This window comes from Chelonia mydas, chromosome 2 (genome assembly GCF_015237465.2).
Source record: "Chelonia mydas isolate rCheMyd1 chromosome 2, rCheMyd1.pri.v2, whole genome shotgun sequence".
NCBI lineage: Eukaryota > Metazoa > Chordata > Testudines > Cheloniidae > Chelonia > Chelonia mydas.
In genome coordinates this window covers 255,952,659-255,976,663 of record NC_057850.1, presented here as the reverse complement: position 1 = coordinate 255,976,663, position 24,005 = coordinate 255,952,659, and the positions used below count along the sequence as shown (strand labels likewise).

General features: G+C 48.7%; 1 protein-coding gene across 13 annotated transcripts in view; it reads left to right on the top strand.

Moving 5' to 3' along the window:
• ALS2CL (ALS2 C-terminal like) overlaps positions 1-24,005 on the top strand; it is a 76,212-nt gene that overhangs the window by 31,939 nt on the left and 20,268 nt on the right. For 7 of the 13 annotated variants that reach the window (XM_043541704.1, XM_043541703.1, XM_043541700.1 and 4 more), the window contains 12 exons: positions 5,386-5,494; positions 6,711-6,903; positions 8,566-8,631; positions 11,100-11,265; positions 12,164-12,292; positions 13,612-13,731; positions 14,811-14,887; positions 16,656-16,725; positions 17,606-17,716; positions 18,097-18,293; positions 21,107-21,172; positions 22,533-22,631. In XM_043541704.1, coding sequence (XP_043397639.1) covers positions 5,389-5,494; positions 6,711-6,903; positions 8,566-8,631; positions 11,100-11,265; positions 12,164-12,292; positions 13,612-13,731; positions 14,811-14,887; positions 16,656-16,725; positions 17,606-17,716; positions 18,097-18,293; positions 21,107-21,172; positions 22,533-22,631 — 1,400 coding nt within the window. In that variant the 5' untranslated portion in view covers positions 5,386-5,388. Of the gene's footprint in view, positions 1-3,288; positions 3,409-3,545; positions 4,885-5,385; positions 5,495-6,710; positions 6,904-8,565; positions 8,632-11,099; positions 11,266-12,163; positions 12,293-13,611; positions 13,732-14,810; positions 14,888-16,655; positions 16,726-17,605; positions 17,717-18,096; positions 18,294-21,106; positions 21,173-22,532; positions 22,632-24,005 lie in introns of those variants that run through there. The other 6 variants (XM_043541701.1, XM_037891254.2, XM_043541698.1 and 3 more) reach the window with 6 other exon arrangements.

The window sequence follows — 24,005 nt, the reverse complement described above, 5'->3', positions numbered from 1 at the left end:
GCTCCGCTAGAAATGCTGTACTAGCCAGAGCAGCCTGAAGATTGCCCTTGAAATGCCTTGATTCCACAGCACCACAAGTGCAAAAGCAACTTGCTTTTCCAAAGTGCACCACTGTGTTTGAGAACGTTTTATAGGGTTGCCAACATTATATTTAAAAAAATAAGGGACTGTTTTCTTAGCGTCCCTGCACCTCCCCTTCTCCCAATAGTATTATGAGTAATAAAAAGCGGGACTCACCTTCTTTCACCAGGGGTATTTCTTGCTGCTTTTTGCAGCACTCAGCAACTCCCGATTGTGTTGTACAGAGATGCAGGGCCGGGGAAAGGGATGTCACTGTTAATAAGAGACTGTTGGCAACCCTATGTGATACTAAACTGAGCTCCTGTCTCTCCTGCCTGGATGCTAAAGACTTCATGGACCTGAAAATTAAGGTCAGTCCCAATGTTCTTGTCAAAACTCTTCTGTCTCCCTTGACGTTTGATGGCATATTTGCAGCCGCCTCTGGAGAGGAGCGTGCTAGAGACGAAATGATGGAGCCCCTTGATAAATCATTGGGATGAAAGGCACCAGAAGTATTTGGAAGAGGAATCGGTCTGTAGCCCAACCCTTAGCTCTGTGAGGCAACTTGTTTGTACAACTTTACATATAGACACACAGTTGCAATAAATAAAAGCAACTGGGAAAAACTATGGCGTGAACAAAACCATGTCAAGTATGTTGTGACCCTGTTTGGGGTAGGGAGCATCTTCTTTGTGTCTGCACAGTGTCTAGCTCAATGGGAAACTGATCATTGAGTGAGGCTCCCCTAAGAAAAAGAACCTCTTGGTTTGGTTGCAGTAGTGCCTGACGGTGCTGTAGGTACATCCCAAACACAGAAGGGCTCTGTTCCTGCCCTGGAAAGTGCAGAATCTAAAAAGGCAAAGGCAGCGTGGGGGGAAGGCATTCCTAAGTTCAGAGATTTTAGGCATGTGCTTACCAATATCCTTATTAGGGGTGTCTTCACTGCAAAGTTAGCTTGGGTTAGACTAGCCTGGGTCTGAGCAGCCCCACTGGAAAGCCCTCCCTGAACTATCGTTTCCTCACTGATGCTGTGCTCCCTTGTGTGTTGCTAGGACTTCTGGGGGCACCTCTTTTGTCCGGCAGTAAGCTGAATGGCTCTCGTAGTCTTTCTTTCCCAGTGAATTCTGGGAGAACTTGTTGGTCCTTCTAGGCCCACAGGGGAATTGTGGGAAGGCACTGGGGGACTGTCAGCACTTGAGTGACTTAGCCTGCATCCTCACTGCAGAGTGGGTGGGTTACTGAGCTGAGTGAAAGAAAAAACTAGGCTCTAAGCCAGCATCTCCTGCTGGGAATTAATAGTCATGTTAAAGGTTCCATTACCTTCTCATTTGCAATGGATTTCGAAAACTGTCCATGATCTAACCCACTCTTCTGTAGGAGGCGGTGAGTCATGCCTAACCTCTAAGGGCCTCTTCCATCAATGGTCATTCTGATGAAATAAAAGTGAGTGTAAGGCATAGGACTGCAAGTTCAAATTGGCTTCTGCCCCCACTTGGGTTGGACATTTGACCAGTCCAAAAATAAGTGGACAAATTATTTTAAAGCACTAACTTACAAGAAGAGTAACCAATAATGAATAAGACTGTATGGCCTCCAAAAGGCTTAGCCTTGGATACTTATGTGCAACTACAAAATAAAAACCCCAAGTTCCTTAACTGAGTGAACGGAGGAAAAATATGAAACAGTGACCTTCTAGAAAATGAAAGAATGGCACCATGAGGCCATCAGAAAGATAGGCTTCCACCTATTTCAGACCATTCTTGCTTAAATATTAGACCGTATTTGATTGTGGGCACATTGAATTTTATTTGACCAGACAGTTGGCTGGCTTGCCAAGCCGAATTCCCAGCTCTGCCACTGGACAGGTCAACTAACCCGTGTGTGTGTGTGTGTGTTCCTATCACCCAATGGGTATAATGCTTTCTCATTTCTTAAAGACGTGCCTAGGGCCATGCATTTTGTGGAGTGCTTATTTGGCAGCTCTATTATGCCTTGGATAGGCCTTGTTACCACAGATAACCCATCCACTCAGCTGGGATTAAAGGTGGCTCTCATCTAATGGATGTTTGGTTCTTGTGAGATGAGATTGGAGCGAGGAGGTCTTGGATCTGGCTTACACATCTCACTTATCACCAGGCTTTGGGCTGCTTGGTGGAGGGTCGGATCTTGGTGGGGCCCTGGAGACAATTACTCCGTTACCCTAAAGCAGTGTTTCTCAATCTTTTTGATACCAGGGACTGGCTTGCCACTTTCCTGAACTGTCTCAGGGAGATCTCGGGGACTGCCCAAGAGGACATTCCACTACCTCTGAAACTGGATGTGAAGCATGCTGGAAGGGCAGCATGTGGGAAGCTTGTCCTATTGCTGTCCTCTAGATCAGCAGAGGACTTCATTCCCCAAGGCAGCCTGTTTGACTCCTCTCGCACCTGGTGCTAAATCCACACAGCTTTTAAAGCCAGAGCTGATGGTTACATGCAAATTAACAAGTTAACTTGTACATAATGTCAGATCTCCACAGAACTTGGCAGCTCTGATTTTTAAAGTGTCTTGATCCAGGGGTGCCAAAGATCAGTGTGTGCATAGGGTCAGTATTAAGAGTGGGAGCAGACTTCTCCAGAGTGGGTAGATCGTACCTGTGTTGTCTTTATGGATCCTACAAACTTACATGGAGAAAACAACGAAGTCTTGTGAAACGGCTGTCCGGGGGGCCATGTGACTGCTGGTAAAGTTCAGTCCACCCACACTACTGCTGTATTGCAGTTTTCATTCAGTTCCTCACATGAGCATGCACAGTGACCTGTGCTTGCCCTTGCCTGTTGGTTATTTAAAGTCTGCAGCCCTGAATCAGCATCAACCTTGTTCAATAGGCGATGGATTTTACCTCTCCTTAGCGCCAACAGACTCTGGGTGTATATATACACACGCTATTCAAATAACTGTCTGGGTAAAGGGCTTGAGTCCAAAGAGCAGGGAAAATTGAGTTGGAAATTCTGCCTTTGCCCCATTATGCCTCCTTAGAGCGTGTGGTATAGCAAGCTCATATGTCATGGATTTTGTATCAAATGCTATTTTAAAAGTGTGAGTGCGTGATTACTTAATAAGTGACATCAACCCATGGCTGCAATTTTGAGAACTAGAGCTAGTAGGCAGCCTTCCAGTGAAAGCAAAGACAGACTGCAAAAGCTTTTAGCAATGTAGTGTTTCTTTGGATCTCCTTTCTCAATGCAGTGTGCGGTGTCGGGGTTGAGAGAGAGAACTGGATTAGAGAAGTCCTTCACCCTGTCTCTAGTGGCCTATTCCTGATGGTTCAGAAGAAGGCATTCCTCATGCAAACTGCATGGATCAGAAGTGAGTAGGTGATTAGGAATGTGGGATGGAGCCCGGGGTGGGAATCTGTGAAGAGCAAAGAGTAGTAAAGCTGGCTGAAAGCGTGACATTTCAGCAAACTCCACCCCTCCACCCCCAAAATGAAAATTTCTATCAATTTCAGAATGTCAGATTTCAGCCTGATCTAACTTTGTGTTCTCTGTGGATCTAGTAGATCTGACTGCTTGCTTCAGCCATACCAAATTACAAGGCAAAATAAGCTATCATGCACCAGCTAGCTTGCACACTAACCCTGATGAAGCAAAACACTTCTTCCTAAAGCTAGGAACATGCTTAAGTGCTAATGATTCAGTGATTAGGTTGCACGGTTGGGATTTTGGAGCTCTGGGTTCAATTCCATGCTCTGCCAAAGACTTCTTGTGACCTTGGCCAAGTCAGTTTAGATGCCTAATACCTTTGAAAATCTAGTCTTAAGATAATGGTGGATGCCTAGTGGGATTTTTCAGTTGCACTTAGCTGGGAATTAAACACAGAACCCATTTAGGTGCTTTTGAAAATGTCCCTAGGTGCCTATAGCATCGTTAGGTTCCTAATACCTTTGGATCTATGGCTCTCAGTTTCTCTGTGCCTCATTTGCCAATCTGTAAGATAGGGATGATATTTCCATAGTTCATGGAGGTGTTGTATTTATCCTCGCATTAAATTGTAAGGTGTTCATATCCCAGTATTAGGGGCCCTGTCAGAGCGTAAGAGATCTATGTGAGGAGAAATTTCATCTTCATGTCTACAGGCAGTGGAAAAAATGCACCTAAAACCAAAACTGTTTAGATGCCTACAGTCTTTTTGACTCTTTTTTTTTTTCACTTCTGCTTTCTGGTTCATTAGTCCCCTGCACTCGTGCAGTCTGGAACTCGGAAGGTGAGTGAGGTTAAGATGCCTGTCTTGTCTTGATTTTATTATGATGTACAGGCGTTTCCTGTCCCAGTCGAACCACCAGTGTTCTTGCAAAAACCAGCTTTTTAAGTCCTGCGCACTGTTCCAACGTTACGGAATTTCATAACCCTGTAATTTAGGGAAGTTAAGTGCCCAGGGCTATCTCAGAGAGCCTCAAAAAAAAAAAAAAAAAAAGGTCGTGTTTTGTAATCTTAGTTACAGTGGCACGTTTTCTATTAGCGGTATCTCCAAACCACATTCACCCTGCCCTTGATTTTCTTCACTGTTTGGGTTCTTTCCATTGTGGCTCTCCATGACGTTTGCTAGCACCACCTGGGTTAGTATTTTTCTCTTTCTAAGAGGAAGCAATAGGAATTGGTTGGTTGGCCCATGAACACAAGCAGTGTTACTCAAGCACTTCCGTTGTATACAGCAGTGAGGACAGATGTAACTGGACAGCCAGGGCAATCGGACTTTCTGCTCCCTTGGGGTGGATGTGGTCAGAGCAGCTGTTGTGGTGGATAGCTTGGTGGCAGCATACAACACATTTTGCTGCCAATGGAGGTGAGTTGAGGCTCGGTGGCACACAGGTAATGACGGGGGAAGTTTGAACTAACCCTGTCCTTGCCGTATGTGCTTTGGGCATAAACGGGCTTCCCTCAGGAGAGCAAGTCCAGCTCTTGGGGGATTAATTCTGTGGTGGAAAAGCTCAAGGCCTTCTTTTGAAAGCTCTGATGCTTGTTGAGGCCTTTCAAGGAGGCAGCTTGGCCCATTGACAAGGGCAGTGGTCTGAGAATTTGTGTTTGGGGGAGGGAAACTGGGCTTTGTTCCCAGCTCTGCCACTGACCTTGCTGTGTGACCTTGGGCAAGTCACTTCACCTCTCTGTGCCTCTAGTTGCCCTCCCAACTTTCTCTCTTTAGATTGCTCTTTTGGGCTGGGAGCGTCTCTCGCTGTGTGTGCAGTGCCAAGCACCAGGAGGGCCCAATTTGGGGGCCCGGAGCCCTGCTGTGAGATGAGTTGTAGGGTTCTTTATAGTGAAGGGCTTTAACTCTGTTTGCAACTAGAACATGTGCACCACTGAAGCGGCGGAGACACTTCTACGAACAGAAGAAACCTTCTCTGCGTGTCTAGCGCGTATCAACACCATCGTTCTCAAGCCCTTGCTCCAGGCAGGTAAGCCCACAGAGGAGAATGTAGCCATCTGCTCGTGAAGCTCTGCTTCCCGGCATCTGATCGATGCAGTCCTTAGGCTTCAGTGGTAACCGGTGTCTTCTGGCACAGAGCTGACTGAGGCAGGTGTATTGGAAGGTGTTCTAACCTGGGGAAATGGAATCTAAACCCAGTTCAGCTTAATCAGAGCTCTAAGGCTACGTCTACACTACACAGTACCAGAATTGGTGTGTAGTGATGTGTAGCCACGCGCTGCAGTGAAAAACAAGCTGCGTCCACACTGTGATATGTAGATACATGTGTCAGTGAAAAGCTCCGGTGAGGGAGGCAGCAGGGAAAGGCACCTTTCCCCACAGAGGGGGAAGGGCACCAGCAGCTGGGAGATGGCAGAACACTACATGGCAAAAATAGCAATGTAAACGGGGAAGGCAAGGCTTGGGTGAGTAGGGAGCCGTGTAGGGTCTGTATTCAGGGGCATAACCACACCGTTCAGGTGTGTCTATGCTCTACTTGCCTAAGCTATGCCTTGTGGTCTACACTGCTACTTAAACCCATGCAAAGGGTGCTGCCCTAGTACATACTCCACAAGGTCGCATGTGACCTCTGGTCCAAGACATAGGCTTGGATCATTGAGGGCTGTTTCCTTGCTCTTACTGGAGTAAATCCAGATTCCCACTCGTGTGAGAATAGAGTCACACCCATAGTAGATCTAAACTGGTGATACTTTCCATTCAGGTCCTTGGTGTTGAAAACCACACCCCCAATCTTGCATCCGCTTGAAGCTTGTTTCAGCACAGAGGAGTGAAGTTCTAACTGTTCTCACTCCCTTGCTTAGTCCCCTAAACCGCTGTGCCCCTTCTGCCTTACCATCTTGATAGGGATGACCACCTAGCTCTGCGCAAATAGAACGTGTACAGCCAGATCCTCAGCTGGGGTGTATTAGTGTCGCTCCAAACACCAATACACACAAGCTGAGGATGTGATCCACACAACTTCTTAAGGTAGAGGGTGCCGACACATGCTAGCCATCAGCTCTTCTCTCTGGAGAATCTCAGCTGCCCTGTTCGTGTGTCTCCCAGGAGACGACTTGGGCCTCATCACCAAGTCCTGCCTTGAGTGCAGGGGACTGGACTAGAAGACCTCTTGAGGTCCCTTCCAGTCCAATGCGTCTATCGTTCTATGACTTCGTAGTATCCTCTCTTCTTGGTCTCTTTCAAAGAGCCTTCTGAGCAAAAAGGAAAGGATAACTTGAAATTATTGCTGCTTTTGAACGACCGCTTCCACGCTCTCTGGGACCTGACAGAGGAAAACCACCGGACGCTGAAACAGAAGTTCAGCATCTCCGAGTCGCTCTGCCTCCAAGACCTCTACATCCTGTGGAAGGGAGACCTGTTTCTCAGTATCTACATCCAGTAAGTACAAAGACACTATACTGTCAATTACTGAAGCAAACCTATAGACTAGAGGATCAGGATCAAATCTTTGTCTTTCTCAGCAGTTCTCAAGCTGTGGGTCGGGACCCCCAAGTGGGTCATGAGCCCATTTGAATGGGGTCGCCAGGGCTGACTTAGACTTGCTGGGGCTTGGGGCTGAAGCCTGAGCCCTACTACCTGGGGCTGAAGCCAAAGCCCGAGGGCTTCAGCCTTGGATAGTGGAGCTCAGGTTACAGGCCCCCTGCCTGGGGCTGAAGCCCTTAGGCTTCAGTTTTGCCCCCCTCGCCTGGAGCATTGGGGCTTGGGCTTTGGCCTCTCCACCTGGGACAGTGGGGCTCGGGTGGGCTCAAGCTTCAGTCCCCCCTTCTGGGGGCATATAGTAATTTGTGTTGTCAAAGGGGGTCATGGTGCAATGAAGTTTGAGAACCCCTGGTATTTAGTTGGTATCCTTTCTCTAGCTGTGGCTGTGATTTTCCTCTAAAGAGGTTTAAGATGAACACTTGCCTTCTGGTGCACACTGACATTTAGAAGCTTTAAAGGGGTGGAGGGTGGGGATATATGCCATGACTGAGTTATATGCAAACAGAGTTCATGTTGTGATCAGGATGAGAGGACTTGTGTCTAGATCGGGGTGGGGTGCAGGGCTGCAAGCAGACCTCACTGGGACACGGAGTGGAAAAAGTAACATCTCACAGTCATTAGAATCTATTAAAGCCCAACCGCCGAGGAGACTGCTCCTATGCATAAGTGTTTTCAGGATTGGGCTCTGGTGTGCTAGAAATGCCATTAAAATCTGGGCTGACCGGCAGATTATCATTGCTCTGCCGTTCGTTAGAAACGCAGTCATCCCAAACTCAGGATTCTGGATATCACGCCATGCTCCCTGTATAGGCTGGGCTCCGCGTGGGTGTCGGGGGGGGCCCGTGCTAGCAGATTGGATTGCCTACGCATCCTGGTCCCGATCCTGCAATGTCCCATGCTTAGCATGCGGGGTGATCTGATTCCGCGGGCAAACGCTGGTGCGTTAATAGTGGGAGAGCGCTTCGGTAAGAACGTGTCTGTCTCCCTCTCATGCTTCTGGGGAGCAGCACTGTGCGGGTGGGGAGGCAGGGGGATGGATTTTACAGTTGCTAGAACAACCCGCCTGCAGCAGAACACCTGGTGGTTTTAAGTAATTAGACAAAATGGAGCTGAACACATGCTGACAGCGTGGCTGTCCGCTTCTAGGGGCGAGACCATGTATCCTGGGTTTAGTCTAGCAGACCTGGTTCTGTGCCTCAATAGAAGCCCATAGGTTTCGATCACAGGCCTTGGATTCAGTCCCTGCAGACTAACTCTCCAGGGCGGTTGTTGCCGGAGTAAAGTCGATCTTAAGGTACTTTCCTGGTAATCAGCCTAGTGGAGAATGTTCCCCATTAATAATCCCCCAAGGGAAGTTTATACAGGGCATTGGAGAGCATACTGTAGGGGACATATATGGAGGGAATAGTCTGTGGGCTTAGTCTCCGTCTCTGACACCCTGGGCAAAAAGGCAACAGACACGATGGGCTTCCAAACAAGCCACAAGATTCTCCCAGTGCCTCTTCAACCTGGTAGCTACTACTTGACCCAAACTCGGCCTCTCTTTCTCTTTCCCTACAGATACTTTGTCACCTTTGCAAACTGTGTTGTAGTCCAGGGCTTTGACCAGGCGGCAAAGAATAAAAGGTTAGTGGCTTCAGACCCTCCAGCCTCCTGTTCAGCTTGAGGGAATAATCCTGCCTGCATGAGGGAAAGCTAAAGGAGTGAGACTTCAAGCAGGTCCTAGAGTCCCCTGGCTTATGGGCGCTGGCCCTGCTACAATGATATACTGGCCAGAAAGTGCCTCATTGCTCTAGTAATCCAGCCAGTGTGTTAATGGGATGACACTGAGTAATCTCTTCTTCATGGCTGTGGCCTCCACCTACAATGCAGGCTGCTCCCAGCTTCAGTGGAGGCCACAATGCCAGGTTGCACCCTAACCACTAGGCTAAAAATTATATACACTACCTCCTCCACTGACTTTGAATTTGGCCCTTTAAAAAGGCCAGGAAACAAATGCTTTGGGTCAAACCACTAAGTTAAAAAGTGGTTTGACCCAAAGCATTTGTTTCCTGGCCTTTTTAAAGGGCCAGATTCAAACGCTTTGGGTCAAACCACTTATTTAAATCAAGCACGTGTGTTGGGTGGAACTGCTGCTGAAATGTCTCAACTTTTGAATTTGAACCCAAACCCTGCATGGAACTGCTGGCGAACCGAAAAATCCGTGATTTGCTCAGCCCTATTAGCGACAGAACGGAGTGTTTAGATCCTCAGCAGGAAGGAGAGCAAAAAGGCTATGCTGCTTAGTGTGTCACAGCATGTAAACCGAAGAGGGCAGCTACTTTTTAAGGTATGTCCACCCTGAAGTCATGAGGTGTGATGGCAGCATGTGTAAACATAGCTGACCTAGCTCGAGTACTAATGGCTATGAAGCTGCAGTAGCATGCACTGTCGTGTGGGCTGTACAAGTCTTCCTGGGACCTTGGAACTGCCCCCCAGGGCTAGGCTGTGCTGACACATACTGCCACAGCTTCACTGCTCCAGTACCCAAGCTATCTGAGCTGCAATTGCACACTGACTTCAGGCTAGGTAGTCTCCTAGAGCCAGAGCTGCTGCTCCTCTCTTTCACTATCTTGATGGATTCTGAGACGGTCCTTAGCTCAAAATGAGGAGGGATCCCCTGTGATTTGCTCTCCCAGCTCCTTCCAGCAGATCTTGCTGGGAAACAATGAGGGGAGAGAGTCTCTGAGGTAAAGAGAGGCAAGCAATGAAAAGGTCAAAGACCTCGGTATCCAGCAGAAGCTCCATTTCGGGTCCCCTGAATCACATCTTGTGCAATTTTTCAGGTGCGTCGTGGACACCGACCATGCAAACTGCCATTTGAATAGAAAATTCAAAAGCCTGCTCATAATTAGGCACGAGTAACTGCGGCAGAATTGCAAAATCGCTCAGGTAGAGAGCAGATAAAATCAGAACTGCTGGAGGATTTGTCCTGTTAGAAGTGTTCAGAGACGTATTCAACTTCCAGTCAGAACTGGAAGGCCTGGAAATTTGCACATACTATACACAATGTTTTCTCTGCTATTTGAAAGATTTTTGTAGACTTGCCAAGGACAATAGCAGAGCTGCCGGCTGTGCTGTCAACTTGCTCCTTCCAGATCAGTGGCTTTCACCTGTGGTCTGCGGACCCCTGGGGGTCTGCAGACTGCCTAAGATTTCCAAAGGGGTCCACAGCTCCATTTAAAATTTTTAGGGGTTCTCAAATGAAAAGGGTTGAAAACCACTGGCCTAGATGCCGCAAAAGTAACTTCCCCCTTCCCTTAATTCCTGATCAGTTTCACTCGGTGAGTTACGACGTGTAACAGATCTATAGTCAAATGACTGCATTTCAACGCTGTACCGTTTTGGTTGGCAGCCAGCATATGATGGTGCTAATCAAAAATATATTGGGGGTGAGGGCTGTGTGCATTAGCGGTAGGGGAACCTTACATGGTTAAGGTAAATATTCAAACTTTGCGGTTTTCATTCAAATTTGGGTCTGTTAAACTGGGCCAGGAACTTCATTACAGTAGCTTTTCTTGCACTATGTTTATTGCCGGTCCGTACCGTAATGAGTCCTGTGGAAAAGGATATTGAAAAGACAAGCGAGCTGCACTTCAGTAGTTTGGGGCTTTTATCTGAATCAGTCCACTAGTGTATTTGTGCCTAGTGTGTAACGCCATCAGCATGACTATAACTCCATACTCCTTATATGTACTTTACAAAAAGAGTAAGTGATTTTTGCCCAAGGTCACATAGCAGGCCAGCAGCAGGTGTGGAATAGAGCTCTGGCATACAGTCTCCCAGTCCAGTGACTGCCATACTAGACTACACTTCTGCATGCTTGCTGTGTGCACTACATTGGCCATAGTTACTGACATCCCTGCTTGGGAGTCACCTGTGCCCTGTCAGAAGAGTTGCTGGGTAGCATGGGTGTGACTGAATGTTTGTTTAGCTGAGCAGGTGGGTGGTAGTGAAAGGCTGCCTCATGAAAGAGAAGCAGGTTAGACATGACTAAGTGTGGGGGACGCATGCCTGGTAATGAACTGGTGTCTTGTTGACTGGAAACTTTGCAGTGAATTCTGGAAGACGCACAAGACAGCGCTGAAGCAATTCCTTGCAGACCTCACCTCTGAGACGTCCATACCAGTGGCCCTGCATACAGTACTCCATAAACCTCTCCGGGATCATGTGCAGCAATATGCCCTCATCCTTACCAGGCTCAGCAAGGCCATTGGCAAGGTAAGCGACTATCCATACTGGTATTCGACAACCAATCTCGGTATTTCATACACAGAGCTCTGGAGTATTGTGATACTGTAACCACCATATGCTGTAAGGAAAATGTATTTAACAGGATGGTAGGGAGCTGTGTTGGTGAAGATTCCCTCATCTAAGGTCCTAAAACACTTTACTGTACAATCATTAGGCATTGCCTAAACTTTCTCCCAGCTCAAGTTACAAATAGTTTGCAAAAAATGTGCTTTTGGTCTACCTGAAAGTGTTGAGTTTGCCAAATAGTTTAAACTGAACCAAAAAAATTAAAACATTTTGGAAATGTCCAAATGAAATACTTGTTTTGACCTGACTCGAAGTTATTTTGACTTTCCGATGCACCAAAAATCTCAATTTGATTTTTCGTTTGACCTGACGTGAAACTTTTGTTTTTGTTTTTTGTTTGGAATTGCCAATGTATATAAAAATCCACTATTTGCCCAACTTAAATGGCAACATAACGCAGGCCACTCATAATACAGCCAGGCATACAGAAGTAACTGGCCCAAGTTCACCCAGTAAGCAGAGGTGGCAGAACTGGGAATAGATCCCAGAGGCTTGATGCTGTAATTTGCTTTAACCAGTAGACAATACTGCCTGCCAATAGAATGATCGATTCGAAGGTCAAAAGGGATGGTAGTGATCACCTAGTCTGACCTCCTGTATAACACAGGCCAGAGAACTCCCCCAAAATAATTTCCAGAGTAGAGCTTTTAATAATCAGCAGTTCACAAGCTAGTAATAAGGGTCAGCTCAATGAATTCAGAGGTGCCAAGGCTGTCCTACAGCGGTAATGTAGTAAGAGATGGAGATCTAGTACAGTTCTAGCTGAAACATTCCTAACGGCGCATTCTCCTGTTGACAGAGCCCTGACAGAGAACTCGTCACCAGTGCGGCCAAGCAATATGCCAAGCTGCAGTCTTTCATCAGCCAGGTCCTGGATGAAGCCTGCCTGACCAAAGCCCTGTGGAAGTCCTTGGGGCACAAACTCACGGTGAGCCAGAAACAGCATCTCGGTGGCCCTCCAGTCTGTGGTCCTTCATGGTCATGCTGATGGTTCGGGACAAGAGATTCCAGAGCATGCATTGAACTGGGAACTAGACAGGCCCTCATGAAGGGAGTCCTTTATTGCACCCGCTTTACCAAAGGGGTGGCCATTCTAATACCTTCCCCGTGGTTCTGGAGAGCCATACGGTGGGCCCCAGGTCTTGTATTCTCAGGTTAGGTTCCATAATGGGTTCATTCACGGAGGCTGTTCAACATCCCCTTCACCAAAGAAGGGTGACCCCCAAAATATTCAGCTGTCAGTTTGGCTTAATTGACTAGCAAAATCTCCAAACCCGCCTCAAATGGTACAAAACCCCCATTCCTGCCTCAGACCTCCACACAACTGCCCCGATCAGATCCCCAAATGCTCCCTTTTCAGTCTGTACAAATCCCCACCGCCCTTCCGTCCTAGGAGGCCTGTGTTCTGCCTATCTGGGGGTGGCACTCCAACCTCTGAGCAGGAGCCCTGCTGCCTGCTATTCCTTCAGCATCCTTTCTCGTTAAAAGGTGCAAGTAATAGTGGCCAAGCTCCTGCTGGTGTCTTGAAGCCTACAAAATATACATGGCCTCCCTAATCCTCTACCTGGGGGTGACCAACCATCCTGCTCCCCTACTCTGGGACTTGCAGGGGTCTGTCTCATGTTCCTTTAGCCTGGAGCAGCAGCAGGCTCTGGCTGTAACTCCTCTTCCATGGCACTTCCAGCAAGTGCTTGTCCCCACCAGAAGTGAGAGAACGTTTATCCAAAGACCTCAACTGCAGTGTCTTCAGTTTTTTGTTCCAAAACTAGGCAAGTGTTCAGGAGGCTTCCTATGTTATCTGCTTCCTTCCACCCCTCTCTTCCTGGGGAGGCAAAGTTAGTATTGCTCCCACGTTTTAGTCTTCTCTAGGGCTGTGTGACTGGTTCAGACATGACTATAAGCTTACTTGAACCAGGCCCCGTTCAAGCGTATGGAACCCAAATGTTCTTGGGGATAAAGACTGATGTAGACTCAATGAAGACTTTTCTAGGTCTCCTGCTTCCAGGGTGCACCCTTGGAGGTTTCCAAGGGTTCTCCATCACTGGAAACCTTGCATGGTTGAAGCTCTAGTTTGAGGAAACTCTTCTGTTTGGCTGCTTCTGCCCCCATAGCTCTCTAACATTGGCAGTCAGCAAGTCTCTCTGAGGTGATCAGAGTGAGATGCCCTGTACCTAATCCTATAGATGCTTCTCTTTGCGAGTCCATGAGCTCTTTCTCCGTCACATGCTTCCTTGGTTCCCTTGGCAGGACTTGCTCTGTGTTCCTGAGCGCAGGCTGCTGGAAGACAGCAAAAACCTTCCGGTCTTTGCCAGCGTGGGCCGAACCGACCGGGTTCTGCTCTTTGATGACATCCTAGTGCTGATTCAGGTGAGTCGGCCCTGGGAGAAGGATAAAGAGCTAACATAGTCATCATGAAAGGCTCAATGCTGCTAAAAGTGACACCACTTCAGTTCAGATACCATAGCGGAGTCTGGCTGTAGTCTGAAATGCTCCAGCTCAGATCCATGTATGTTTTCATTCTCAATGGAGATCAAGAAAGCTGGGTGGGGTGGGAGAAGAAGAACACTAGCATAATTTTCTTTCCTAGTACACTTGTGCCATCATAACAAACTCATGCTACTTAATGTCCATGGTTGGAAGTGTGCTTGGCTCTTTTTTCCATGAGAAAGACTTGAACTGAAGAGATTAGTCTATAAAGCCTCAATCTGCCAATACTTACGCACGTTGTTACATGCTTGCAGGGCTGAATAGACTCAGGATGGGAAGAAGGGGTTCAACATAAAAGCAAAGTCTTTGGAAAATTTTAAGTAATAAAGCATGGAACAACTTTTGAGCCAGAATTACTGCACCTTTCAAATGCGTTTCCTTTCTCTGCTTCCCCTGCTGCTACCCTCTACCCCACATCAGCGCAGGGAGCTTGGAATCGTATTGGGATGGGCCGCACGGGACGCATGCACTGCTGACAGATGCTACTAGAGTTGTGTGAATAACTGTGTTTTTGGAGTTGCTGGCAATTCTGGGGTGGGGAAAATATTGGGCTGAGTGAAACATTTTGTTTGACTTTTGAGCAATTTAAGGGATTTTGAATTTTTAAAATTGGAAGGAAACGTTAAAATGGTCCATTTAAAACTGGAAAATCAAAACGCTTGGTTTAGAAAGTGCAAAAAAACCCCCCATTTTTAGACCTCTTTTTTGAATCTTTTGTTATGACACAAATAACTTGGTGACACTGATGCACGTTCTCAAAGTTATGGCGTTACCAAATCTGCCTTGCTTTCTTCTCTCTTCTCTCTCTCTCCCCCCACCCCCACCCCCAAATTCAGCCAGAATATTCATCCGGCTCTACACACAAAAGTCTGTCCCCTGGCTCACCAGACCAGTGCTAATATCTGGGGATGCAGTATCCGCTCTTTTCAAATGGCTCATCTTTCTGTCTGCTTCTTTAGGGGAACAACTGCCAGAGTTTTGATCTGAAGCTGGTGTGGGTCGATGGATCCGGCAGTGAAAAGCCAGGCTCAGAGAAGTAAGTGAAATACTTTTGCTTTGAAAACCGGTTCAACGCCACATATTTCAAACTATTCGCTTTGGGACCAGTCTCCTTCCCCTTGCTGGTGGCTGCATGAGCAGGAATTGGCTATGGGCTACGCATAGTCCTATCTTAGACCCGCTCTCAGGAAGTTTAAATGTGCACTGCTGGTTTTACTGATAGTTTGAGAATCATCAATAATAAAATGTCTTCGTGACAGATTTAAGGAGTTCAATCTCGTTAGCTTCTCAAAAGACAAAACTCAGATATAGGGTGTAAGTACCATCCTGGGGAGACAATACCAGGCATTAAAGGGCGCTGCAGTGTAATGGAGAGAGGTATAGTAGGAACTTATGGATGGAAACTGAAGCCAGACAAATTCACATTTAAAAACAAGGAACAGACTTCTAATGTGAGGGTAATTTAACCACTAAAACGAGCTACCCAGGGAAGTGATGGATTCTCCATCTCTTGATGTCTTTGAACCAAGACTGGTGGCTTTTTTTGGAAAAGATGTTTGAGCCAAATCCAGTGGTGAGCTGGAGCCAGTTCGCACGAACCGGTTGTTAAATTTTGAAGCCGGTTTAGAACCCGTTGTTAAAGGGGTGGGGAAGCTCAGGCGGGACGGACAGGACGTGGCCCGCGGGACCGTCCTGTCCGTCCCGCCTGAGCTCTCGGCTGGGGAGGTTCCCATGTGAATTTTTACTGACCTGGCGGCATTCCGAGCCTTCGGTGGCACTTCGGCAGTGGGTCCTTCACTCGCTCCGGGTCTTCGGCGGCATTTCAGCGGCGAGTCCTTCAGAGGGACTGAAGGACGTGCCGCCGAAGTGCTGCCGAAGACCCGGAGTGAGTGAAGGAACCGGTTCTTGAGCTTCTGGCAGCTCATCACTGGCCAAATCTAAGTTATTGGGCTCAATCCAGGGGTAAGTGGCTGGAGTTCTCTGGCCTGTGTTGTTCAGGAGGTCAGACTAGATGGTCATAACGGTCCCTTCTGGTCTTAAAAATCTTTGAATCCAAGTGGCAATTACTTGGCTGCTGGGTCAGTCTCTGGAATATGTTCACAGAGTTGAAGGCCAGAAGGGCCTATCAGATCATCATCTGACCTCCTGTCTGTCACAGACCACCACACCAATGTCTTCCAGCATCCCCACACCAAACCCAACAACCCAAGAATTGTAGGCTACAGGAGACTGGACATGTGCCACCAGCAGAGAATAGGAGGGACTGAGGCGCACCAGTGCCCGAGGCCCCCTGCAACAGCAGGGAATTGAGTGAGACGCCCAGATAATCCTGGCAAGTGACTTGCACCCACACGCTCAGAGAGAGGCAATGCTCCCCCTCCCCCGCCAAGGTCACTGCCAATCTGACCTGGGGGACCATTCATTCCCACCCCACGTATGGCGTTCAGTTACTCCCTGAGGATGTGAGCAAGAACCAACCACCAAGCACCAGAGAAAGAACGCTCCGAGAACGCCAGAGCCCTGGCCCACCCTGCCCAGTGTCCCATCTCCGGCTGTGGCCATCCCTGATCCTTCTGGGTGGTTTATCTCCTTCCTCTGAATATATCGAGGGGAGGAAGAGAGGGAAATCCCTTCCTGACCCCTGCAGGTGGCTGGCAGATGCCCTGAAGCATGAGGTTTTTAGGCACATAAACCAGAAGTTGAGTCCAAAGTAGTCAGAAAAGGGCAGTAAAGTCTTGCTGTGGACTGCCTCTAGAGAGAGCTCTTGCCTTTCCCCACCTCCCTAATATTGCCTTTCTGCTTAGCAGGCATACGGTTCATATTGTCACACCAGAAGAAGTGTTCTTCCTCTCTACCAAAGAGACACGGATAAAGGTGAGTTGAAGGGACAGAAGTGTTCTGTAGATTCACTGTGTGCAATACCAGGGCCGTCCTGGCTGTTTGAATAAGGAGAAGACATCAAAGCTTGAAATGCTAACCATGGGTATAAGTTTCAGAGTAGCAGCCGTGTTAGTCTGTATTCGCAAAAAGAAAAGGAGGACTTGTGGCACCTTAGAGACTAACCAATTTATTTGAGCGTAAGCTTTCGTGAGCTACAGCTCACTTCATCGGATGCATTCAGTGGAAAATACAATGGGGAGATTTATATACACAGAGAACATGAAACAATGGGTGTTACCATACACACTGTAAGGAGAGTGATCACTTATGATGAGCTATTACCAGAAGGAGAGCGGGGGAGGTGGGGGGGAGGTACTCAACAGAACAGTACACACGCCTTCTCCAACTTGGTTGTTTTCCCCGAACAATATATGTTGTCAGAAGTTGCAGCAGCTGCCTGTTCTCTTGAACAGCATCCAGTTGATCTGAATCTTTAGGCGGTGACATGGTCATCCTGGTTAACCAGGCCTGTAGGCGTACAGGCTCAACACAGGCCAACTGGGCCAAGGAATCACATAGTTGCAACAGACTGGGGTTAGGGCTCTTCTCAGTCAACTGGAAGAGTTTGGTGAAGAATTTCAGAACACTGTTACAGAATTTAGCGGAGAGATTTTCATTGGCTGTTGCCATTGTGATCGAGACCAATTCTCCACTCTCTGAGAAGAATTCCTCCATGGCTTTCTGGGCCTGGCTGCTCTCCAGCTCCTTCTCCAGATCCTGCAAACACTCCTCCAAAATAGACTCATCTAGGCCACTATTGGGGTCGGAGTGATTAGCCAGTATGTTATAACATCCTTTGATTAACTTCTCATAGACATCAGCCAGGAATTCATCAGACTCCGCAGGGCCCAGGATCCTTTCTAGGGAGTTGCTGCTGATCTCTGCCACACTCTCCATACTGGTCTCCAACAGAAGGGGCAACAGGGTACGAATAAGTGCAGTTTTTAGCTTTTGTTCGTAGGCTGATTCTTGGGATGTCCAGTCCTTACTCGTGTCCTGATTAGAAGTATAAGGTGGCGGCGTATCTGCCTAAATCCAGATTGGGATGCTCCAGTGTGGTTATTGGATGTTCTGCCTTCAACTTGAAAACTGAGCTCCCAGATGAGTAACTGGCAGGAATTTCCTAGTGTGGGAGCAGTGATCCAACATGATTACGTGGCGGTGGGTAGATAAATGAGTAATATTGGACCTGGCTGGGGGCCGCGTGCCTGGTTCCCTGGAATGTAGCTTGTCAGGAGCCATTTGTTCTTTAATTCTCCCGTTCCCATCTCCAACCTGAATCCTCTGGTCTCTTTGTTCCCCCAGGCAGTCTGGCAGTGGAAGCTGAATCAAGCCGTGCGCCAGGCGCTGAATGGGAAGAGGGATTTCCCCTTGTGGGGCGAGGCTGGGGAGGGAAACGAGCCTCCCGTCCATCGCTTCTTCACGTACGCGTTCCGAGCAGAGGGCAGATTCAAGAACGCCGCGTATGAAGGTGAATGGTCCTGGGGGAAACCACATGGCAAGTAAGGACCTCCGCTTGTGTTTCCAATTCTGTATGTAAACTTTGAGGCCACCTATCGCTCTCATGGAGTGAGACTGGCTGGGACCAGGCTGGCAATATGTCCGCTTCCCTCCATCTGGCTTTGCCAGAGTCTGTCCTGCCGTGTTACCCTTCCTTGGCCTCTTCACTAGGAACTACTAGTAGTACTGGCTTGTGCTGTAAACTGCCGGGTACTGAGCTAGGGACGTGGCTCAGGGCTGTTGAAAGCGTCGTATGGAGTCGCACTTAAACATGGTCATGGTTCTAAAGACACATGTCTGACAGAGCCTTGAGAGCTCACCAGACCCGAACTCTACCAGCAAACAAGTCATCTGGGTAACAAGAAAATATTCTACATGCTGGCCAGACCTGGCCCACCCTGGCCAAGTGGGTGAGTAGAATCGCCCATGGCTAGTAATGTCCTCTCCACTTTCAAGCCCTTTTTTGTTACAAGCCCCAAACACTGCCACGGTTTTGTGTCTACACATAGGAGGGACATAGGCGCCGACTCCGTGGGTGCTCCGGGGCTGGAGCACCCATGGGGAAAAATTGGTGGGTGAAGCTTCTTCCCCCCCCCCCCCAGCCCCGCCCCAGCTCACCTCTGCCTCTGCTCCGCCTCCTCCCCTGAGCACGCTGCTGGGTCCTGCTTCTTCCCCCCCCCTCCCTCCCAGGCTTGCCGCGTGAAACAGGTGTTTCGCGCGGCAAGCCTGGGAGGGAAGGGGGAGGAGGGGAAACGCAGCGAGCTTGGGGGAGGAGGCGGGACTGGGGCGGGGATTTGGGGAGGGATCCAATGGGGCAGGGAGGGGTGGAATTGGGGCCGGGGGGGCGCGAGCACCCACCGGCGCCAACAAAAGTTGGCACCTGTGAGAAGGGATGACCCTTCTAGCAATTCATAGAGTCCCAGGCTAGAAGGGACTGCATGATGACACAAGCCGTGAAACTTGCACTGGAAAACGGGGACTGTATTGCCAATGATCATAGAATGGGGTGGACTAAGTGAGGTGCTGGGAGATTCTTTGTTAAAACGGCCACCTGGATATTACTGAATCATCCCTGCTGGAGAACTTATCCCTGGGTCCGTGAGTCACCTTTGGAAGAGCAAATGGTTTTCTCTTGGATTGCACCAAATGGGAGATTTGTGTTAGTTGCACCCACAGCTCCTAAATGAGATCGGACCCCAGTGTACTACTTACACATGGTAAAACGCTGGTCCCTTTCTCCCACCCTGTGTCTCATCTGGCTAGACGGAAAGCGCTGTGGGGAAGGAAGTATTACCCTGGTGTTACGCAGGAGTCACTTTGGCACGGACACTGAGGGTGTGTTTACATTGCAATTTGAAAGCCCATGCCAGCTGACTCGGGCAAAGGGGCTATTTAATTGCAGTGTAGGCATCTGGGCTTGGGATGGAGTCCGGGCTCTAGGACCCTCCCACCTAGCAAGGGGCTGGAACCCAGAATCCCTGTCTGTCTCCATCTGTTTTCGCTTGTCTTTATACTTGGATTGCCAGCTTTTTGGGGCCGGGGCTGTCTTTGTTCTGTGTTTGTACAGCACCCGACGCACCGGGGTCCTGGTTCATGACTGGGACCCTAAGAGCTGTACAGCCTCAAAGCACTTTACAAAGGAGTTCGGTACCATTACCCCCATTTTACAGATGGGGAAACTGAGGCACGTGGCAGTGAAGTGACTTGCCCAAGGTCAATCTACAGGCCAGTAGCAGAGCCAGGAATAGAACCCAGCTCTCCTGAGTACTACTGAGCCCAGGACTGGGAATCTACTGTAGGCAGTTAATTTATAGGGAAGAAAAATCTCAAAGGGCTTTGGTTATGCTTTGTGAGTCTGTTGGGTTTGGGTATGCTGGCCAGACACCTAAGTCTTGTGAACCACTTGTAAGGGGAATGTGCCCTCCTGGGAGTCATGGAGTGAATCTGGTTTCATGGCCAGTAGTTGGAGCTGGTTGAAACACTTTTTACTTGTCCAAATTTTGATGCAAAAGATTTTGCAAAAAACTTTTTTTTCAATATTTTGCAATGTTGGGTGGTTTTTTCATCAAATTCGAGTGGAAAAGTTTTTCTGAAAAAAAAAATCTATCTTTATAAATACGTGGCCAAAACCTTTCTTTTCTACCCAGTGCTAGTTATACCTTGGGAACAAAAAGTTGAAATAACACAATACTTGCTTTGTCACAACTGCCTCATTCTGAGGGTCAGATTTGCACCAGTCAGAAGACACAATTGCTTAATTTTATTTGACCATCTCCATGATCTCTGTCTCTCTGCTTGGAATAGAACTATAAGAATTGCCAAAGGAGAATGAACCAATGCCTCAATTCATGTAAATCCCTCGTTAATTCCCTAACTCTGCTCCAGAGTGCACAAACTTGGCGTATGTATTCACTGCGCAAAAAAAAGCATGGTCTTAACTTGCGTTAAAATAGTGAAGACACGGCAACTCTGCTTTTACCTTGGGTTAGCAGCTCAAGTTAGTCTATAGGGCAGCCAGGGTTGACCTCCACTGCTAACCAGAGTTAAGAACACGCTTTTTTGTGTGTGTGCACTGAAGACATACCTGGTATTGTTATCCATGCTCATGAGCACAATCACTCACCTCTGGGGTCTAGGACAATCCCTCCATGCAATTATACTACGGAGCAGGGGTGAGGGACTTCCTGACCTTAGTTGAGGAGTGGACTCTGCCTAGAAGCATGGGTATTAAAAGGTCTTAATGCTCTAGCATACTTAAAGAAACTGCAACTGTTCTTGATCCACTTCTTATGATGATACTTGCTTTGAATTGCAGGGGGACGCTGAAGTGGCCTGATGGCCGGAACCATGTTGGGGATTTCAAAGAGGGCCTGGAACATGGGTAAGCCTTTATAAATCTGGCTTCCCTTGCTTATAAACACAAGTACAGGGGGGCTGGCTGTTAAAGGATAGTGGAACCCTTAAAGCATGAGTTTTCTCACCCAGTCTCTAGAGCAACATGGAGTTAGGACCACAGTCCACAGGGCAAAGTGGGACAATTTTCATGCCTTGAATCCAAATCTCTGTGCAAGTGTTTTACTCCCTAGTAATGTAGCTAGTAATGGCTGAACTGCATGATACAAGAGGAGCTGCTTGCCCCGTCAGAATGCAGAGCAGCAGTCTTTGGATTTTTGAATATTGCCGAGTTGTCTCATCTGCTCGAGTGCATCAGGTGGCTGGTACGCAAGAGGATAAGAGTCTGCTACAGCTGCCAGCTAATGGGAGCTAGTGCTTGAGCTCAAGCAGTAGTGATTCATGCTTAGCGCAGACAGTCCTGGGTTGAATCCCCAGCTGTTAGAGCACCCACATGGAGTGTGTTGCCTCATAGACAGGATGACACATGTTATAGCTTAAATAGTTATAGCTGGGGGTGAGCGTCAATCACTTTCCTCTCACACCTATGAAGTGGAGTAAGGGGAGATGATCTGGGCCAAGTTGATCCCTGGTATTAATCCACTGAAACCTAGAGAGATGGATTTGACCCTGTGTGTGTGGATCAGCCGTGGGCAAACTTTTTGGCCCAAGGGCCACATCTGGGTGGGGAAATTGCATGCAGGACCATGAATGTAGGGATGGGGCAGGGGGTTGGGGTGCAGCAGGGGGCTCAGGGCAGGGGGTTGGGGTGTGGCATGCAGGACGGGTGCGGGGTGCAGAAGGCGTTCAGGGTGCGGGCTCCATCCTGGCGCCGCTTACCTTACGCTCCCTGCTTGCCCTGGCCCTGTGCCACTCCCAGAAGTGGCCAGCACGTCTGGCAGTGTCTCCTGGGGGTGGGGTGGGGTGGGGCAGGTGGCTCCGCTGTGCACTGCCCTCGCCTGCAGGTACCACCCCCGAAGCTCCTCTTGGCCGTGGTTCCCCATTCCCGGCCAATGGGAGCTGTAGGGGGCAGTGTCTGCAGGTGAGGGCAGAACATGGAGCCCTCTGTCCCCTCTCCCCCTCCCCCAGGGGCCGTGGGGATGTGGTGCCGGCCGCTTCTGGGAGCAGCGTAGGGCCAGGGCAGGCAGGGAGCCTGCCTTAACCCTGCTGCACCACAGGTCTGGCAGTCCCACGGGCTGCATTGATAGTGGATCCAGCCCACGGGCCGTACTTTGCCCTCCCCTGGTGTAGATGGTTTCGGAGTGACACCTGTTTAAAACTCTTCTGCTGTATCTGCTCTGCCCCCTCTCACCCTACCCTTATGCTGAAGTCTCCTATCTGTACTCTAGGTTTGGAATCTGCCTTATCCCGCTTGTCTCCGAAGACAGGTACAACTGCTACAAATGTCACTGGTGTGAAGGCAAAATGCGAGGCTATGGAATCTGTGAGTAAGTAATGCTCCGAGCACGGCCTCTGGGGAGCACAAATTCCTAGCTGCTTGGCGGGTGGCTCCTCACCTCTTGGGCACAGAAGAGCAAACCGCAGGGCAGGGCAGGCCACAGAAGAAATCTACTGTTCCTGCTGCCCCAAAGCCTGGATCCATGCTGCCTTGTTTTGCAGCGGCATGGGGTTGGAGGGGCAGGGTGGAGTGGCTGATATAGACACAGGAGATTTTAGGCCCGGGAATCAGAGTGTCGCAGGGCCCTGGTCTGGTTTCCCAGCCTGTGGGACTTAATATAGGAAGCAGCAGCCACGGGATACTGCAGCCTCTTTGCACCATGGTAGGACTAGCATTTTGGGGTCTGTCAGATACTTTCTAGAACAATTTCTTGGTGTCTTGTCCTCTGTTTAGCCTGTGCCATGCTGCCTAACCTAGGCTTTGTGTGCATCACTGAGATCTTAATGATGCACACAGTTTTCTCCTGTCCTTTTTTGTCTGGTGTGCTGTGTGGGCTAAACGTGCACCTGCACCTTCGGAGGGCAGGGCTGTAATTGTTCTCCTAGACCGTGACAGCAAACAGGGCGGTTGGCACAGCAGCGTGCTCTTGGATCTGGTTTCCGGGAGGACTCCTCCTGGACCTGGAGTCAGGTCAAGTTAAACACTGGAATAGAGGGTAACATAAGTTCTGACTGGGTTTCTAATAACTATTTCCCACTGAGAGGCATTAGGTTCATGCCGCCCTTTTCCTGTTCCACTACGTGGTTTGCTGTCCCAAAATTATTGGGGAGCTCGGTGAAACCCAGACCGAAAAGAGCAATGTAAGGGAAACACCCATATTCTGCATCATAACGCCCAGTCATCCTTGTTCAGCAAACACAGGACTCCAAAACAGAGGCCTTCTCAGAGGGTTATGTACAAACACACCCAGTTCACTTCCAGCCCAGGTTGACTGAAGGGGATGGGGGCCATCCTCTCTTGTTTGTACAGCACCTCACACAGTGGAACCCTGATCCTTGCTGTGGACCTGTTGGTGGACCTATTCCAGTCCTGATATAGTGAACTTTATAAATACCCACCAATGGCTCTGCCTTCTCAGTTCTAGCCAACCTTGCTCTGACCCTCTCAAATTGGTGGCAGTCAAGAATACAACTTAGGTCTCTGGAGTGTGACTCTGTGTGTATCGTGTGACTCTGCTGTGTTTCCTGTGATGACTTCTAGTTACGCAGGCTGAATTGGGCTATCAAATCTTGCTTTAGAATGCAAGATGTTTCCAGGAGTCAGCAAGGAGCTTCTCCATGTGGAACGCTGCACAGTTGGCCAAATGCATTCTGTGTTTGCCAGCATCTAAAGCAGCACGTACTTGCCCCTTCTGGGGAAAGGG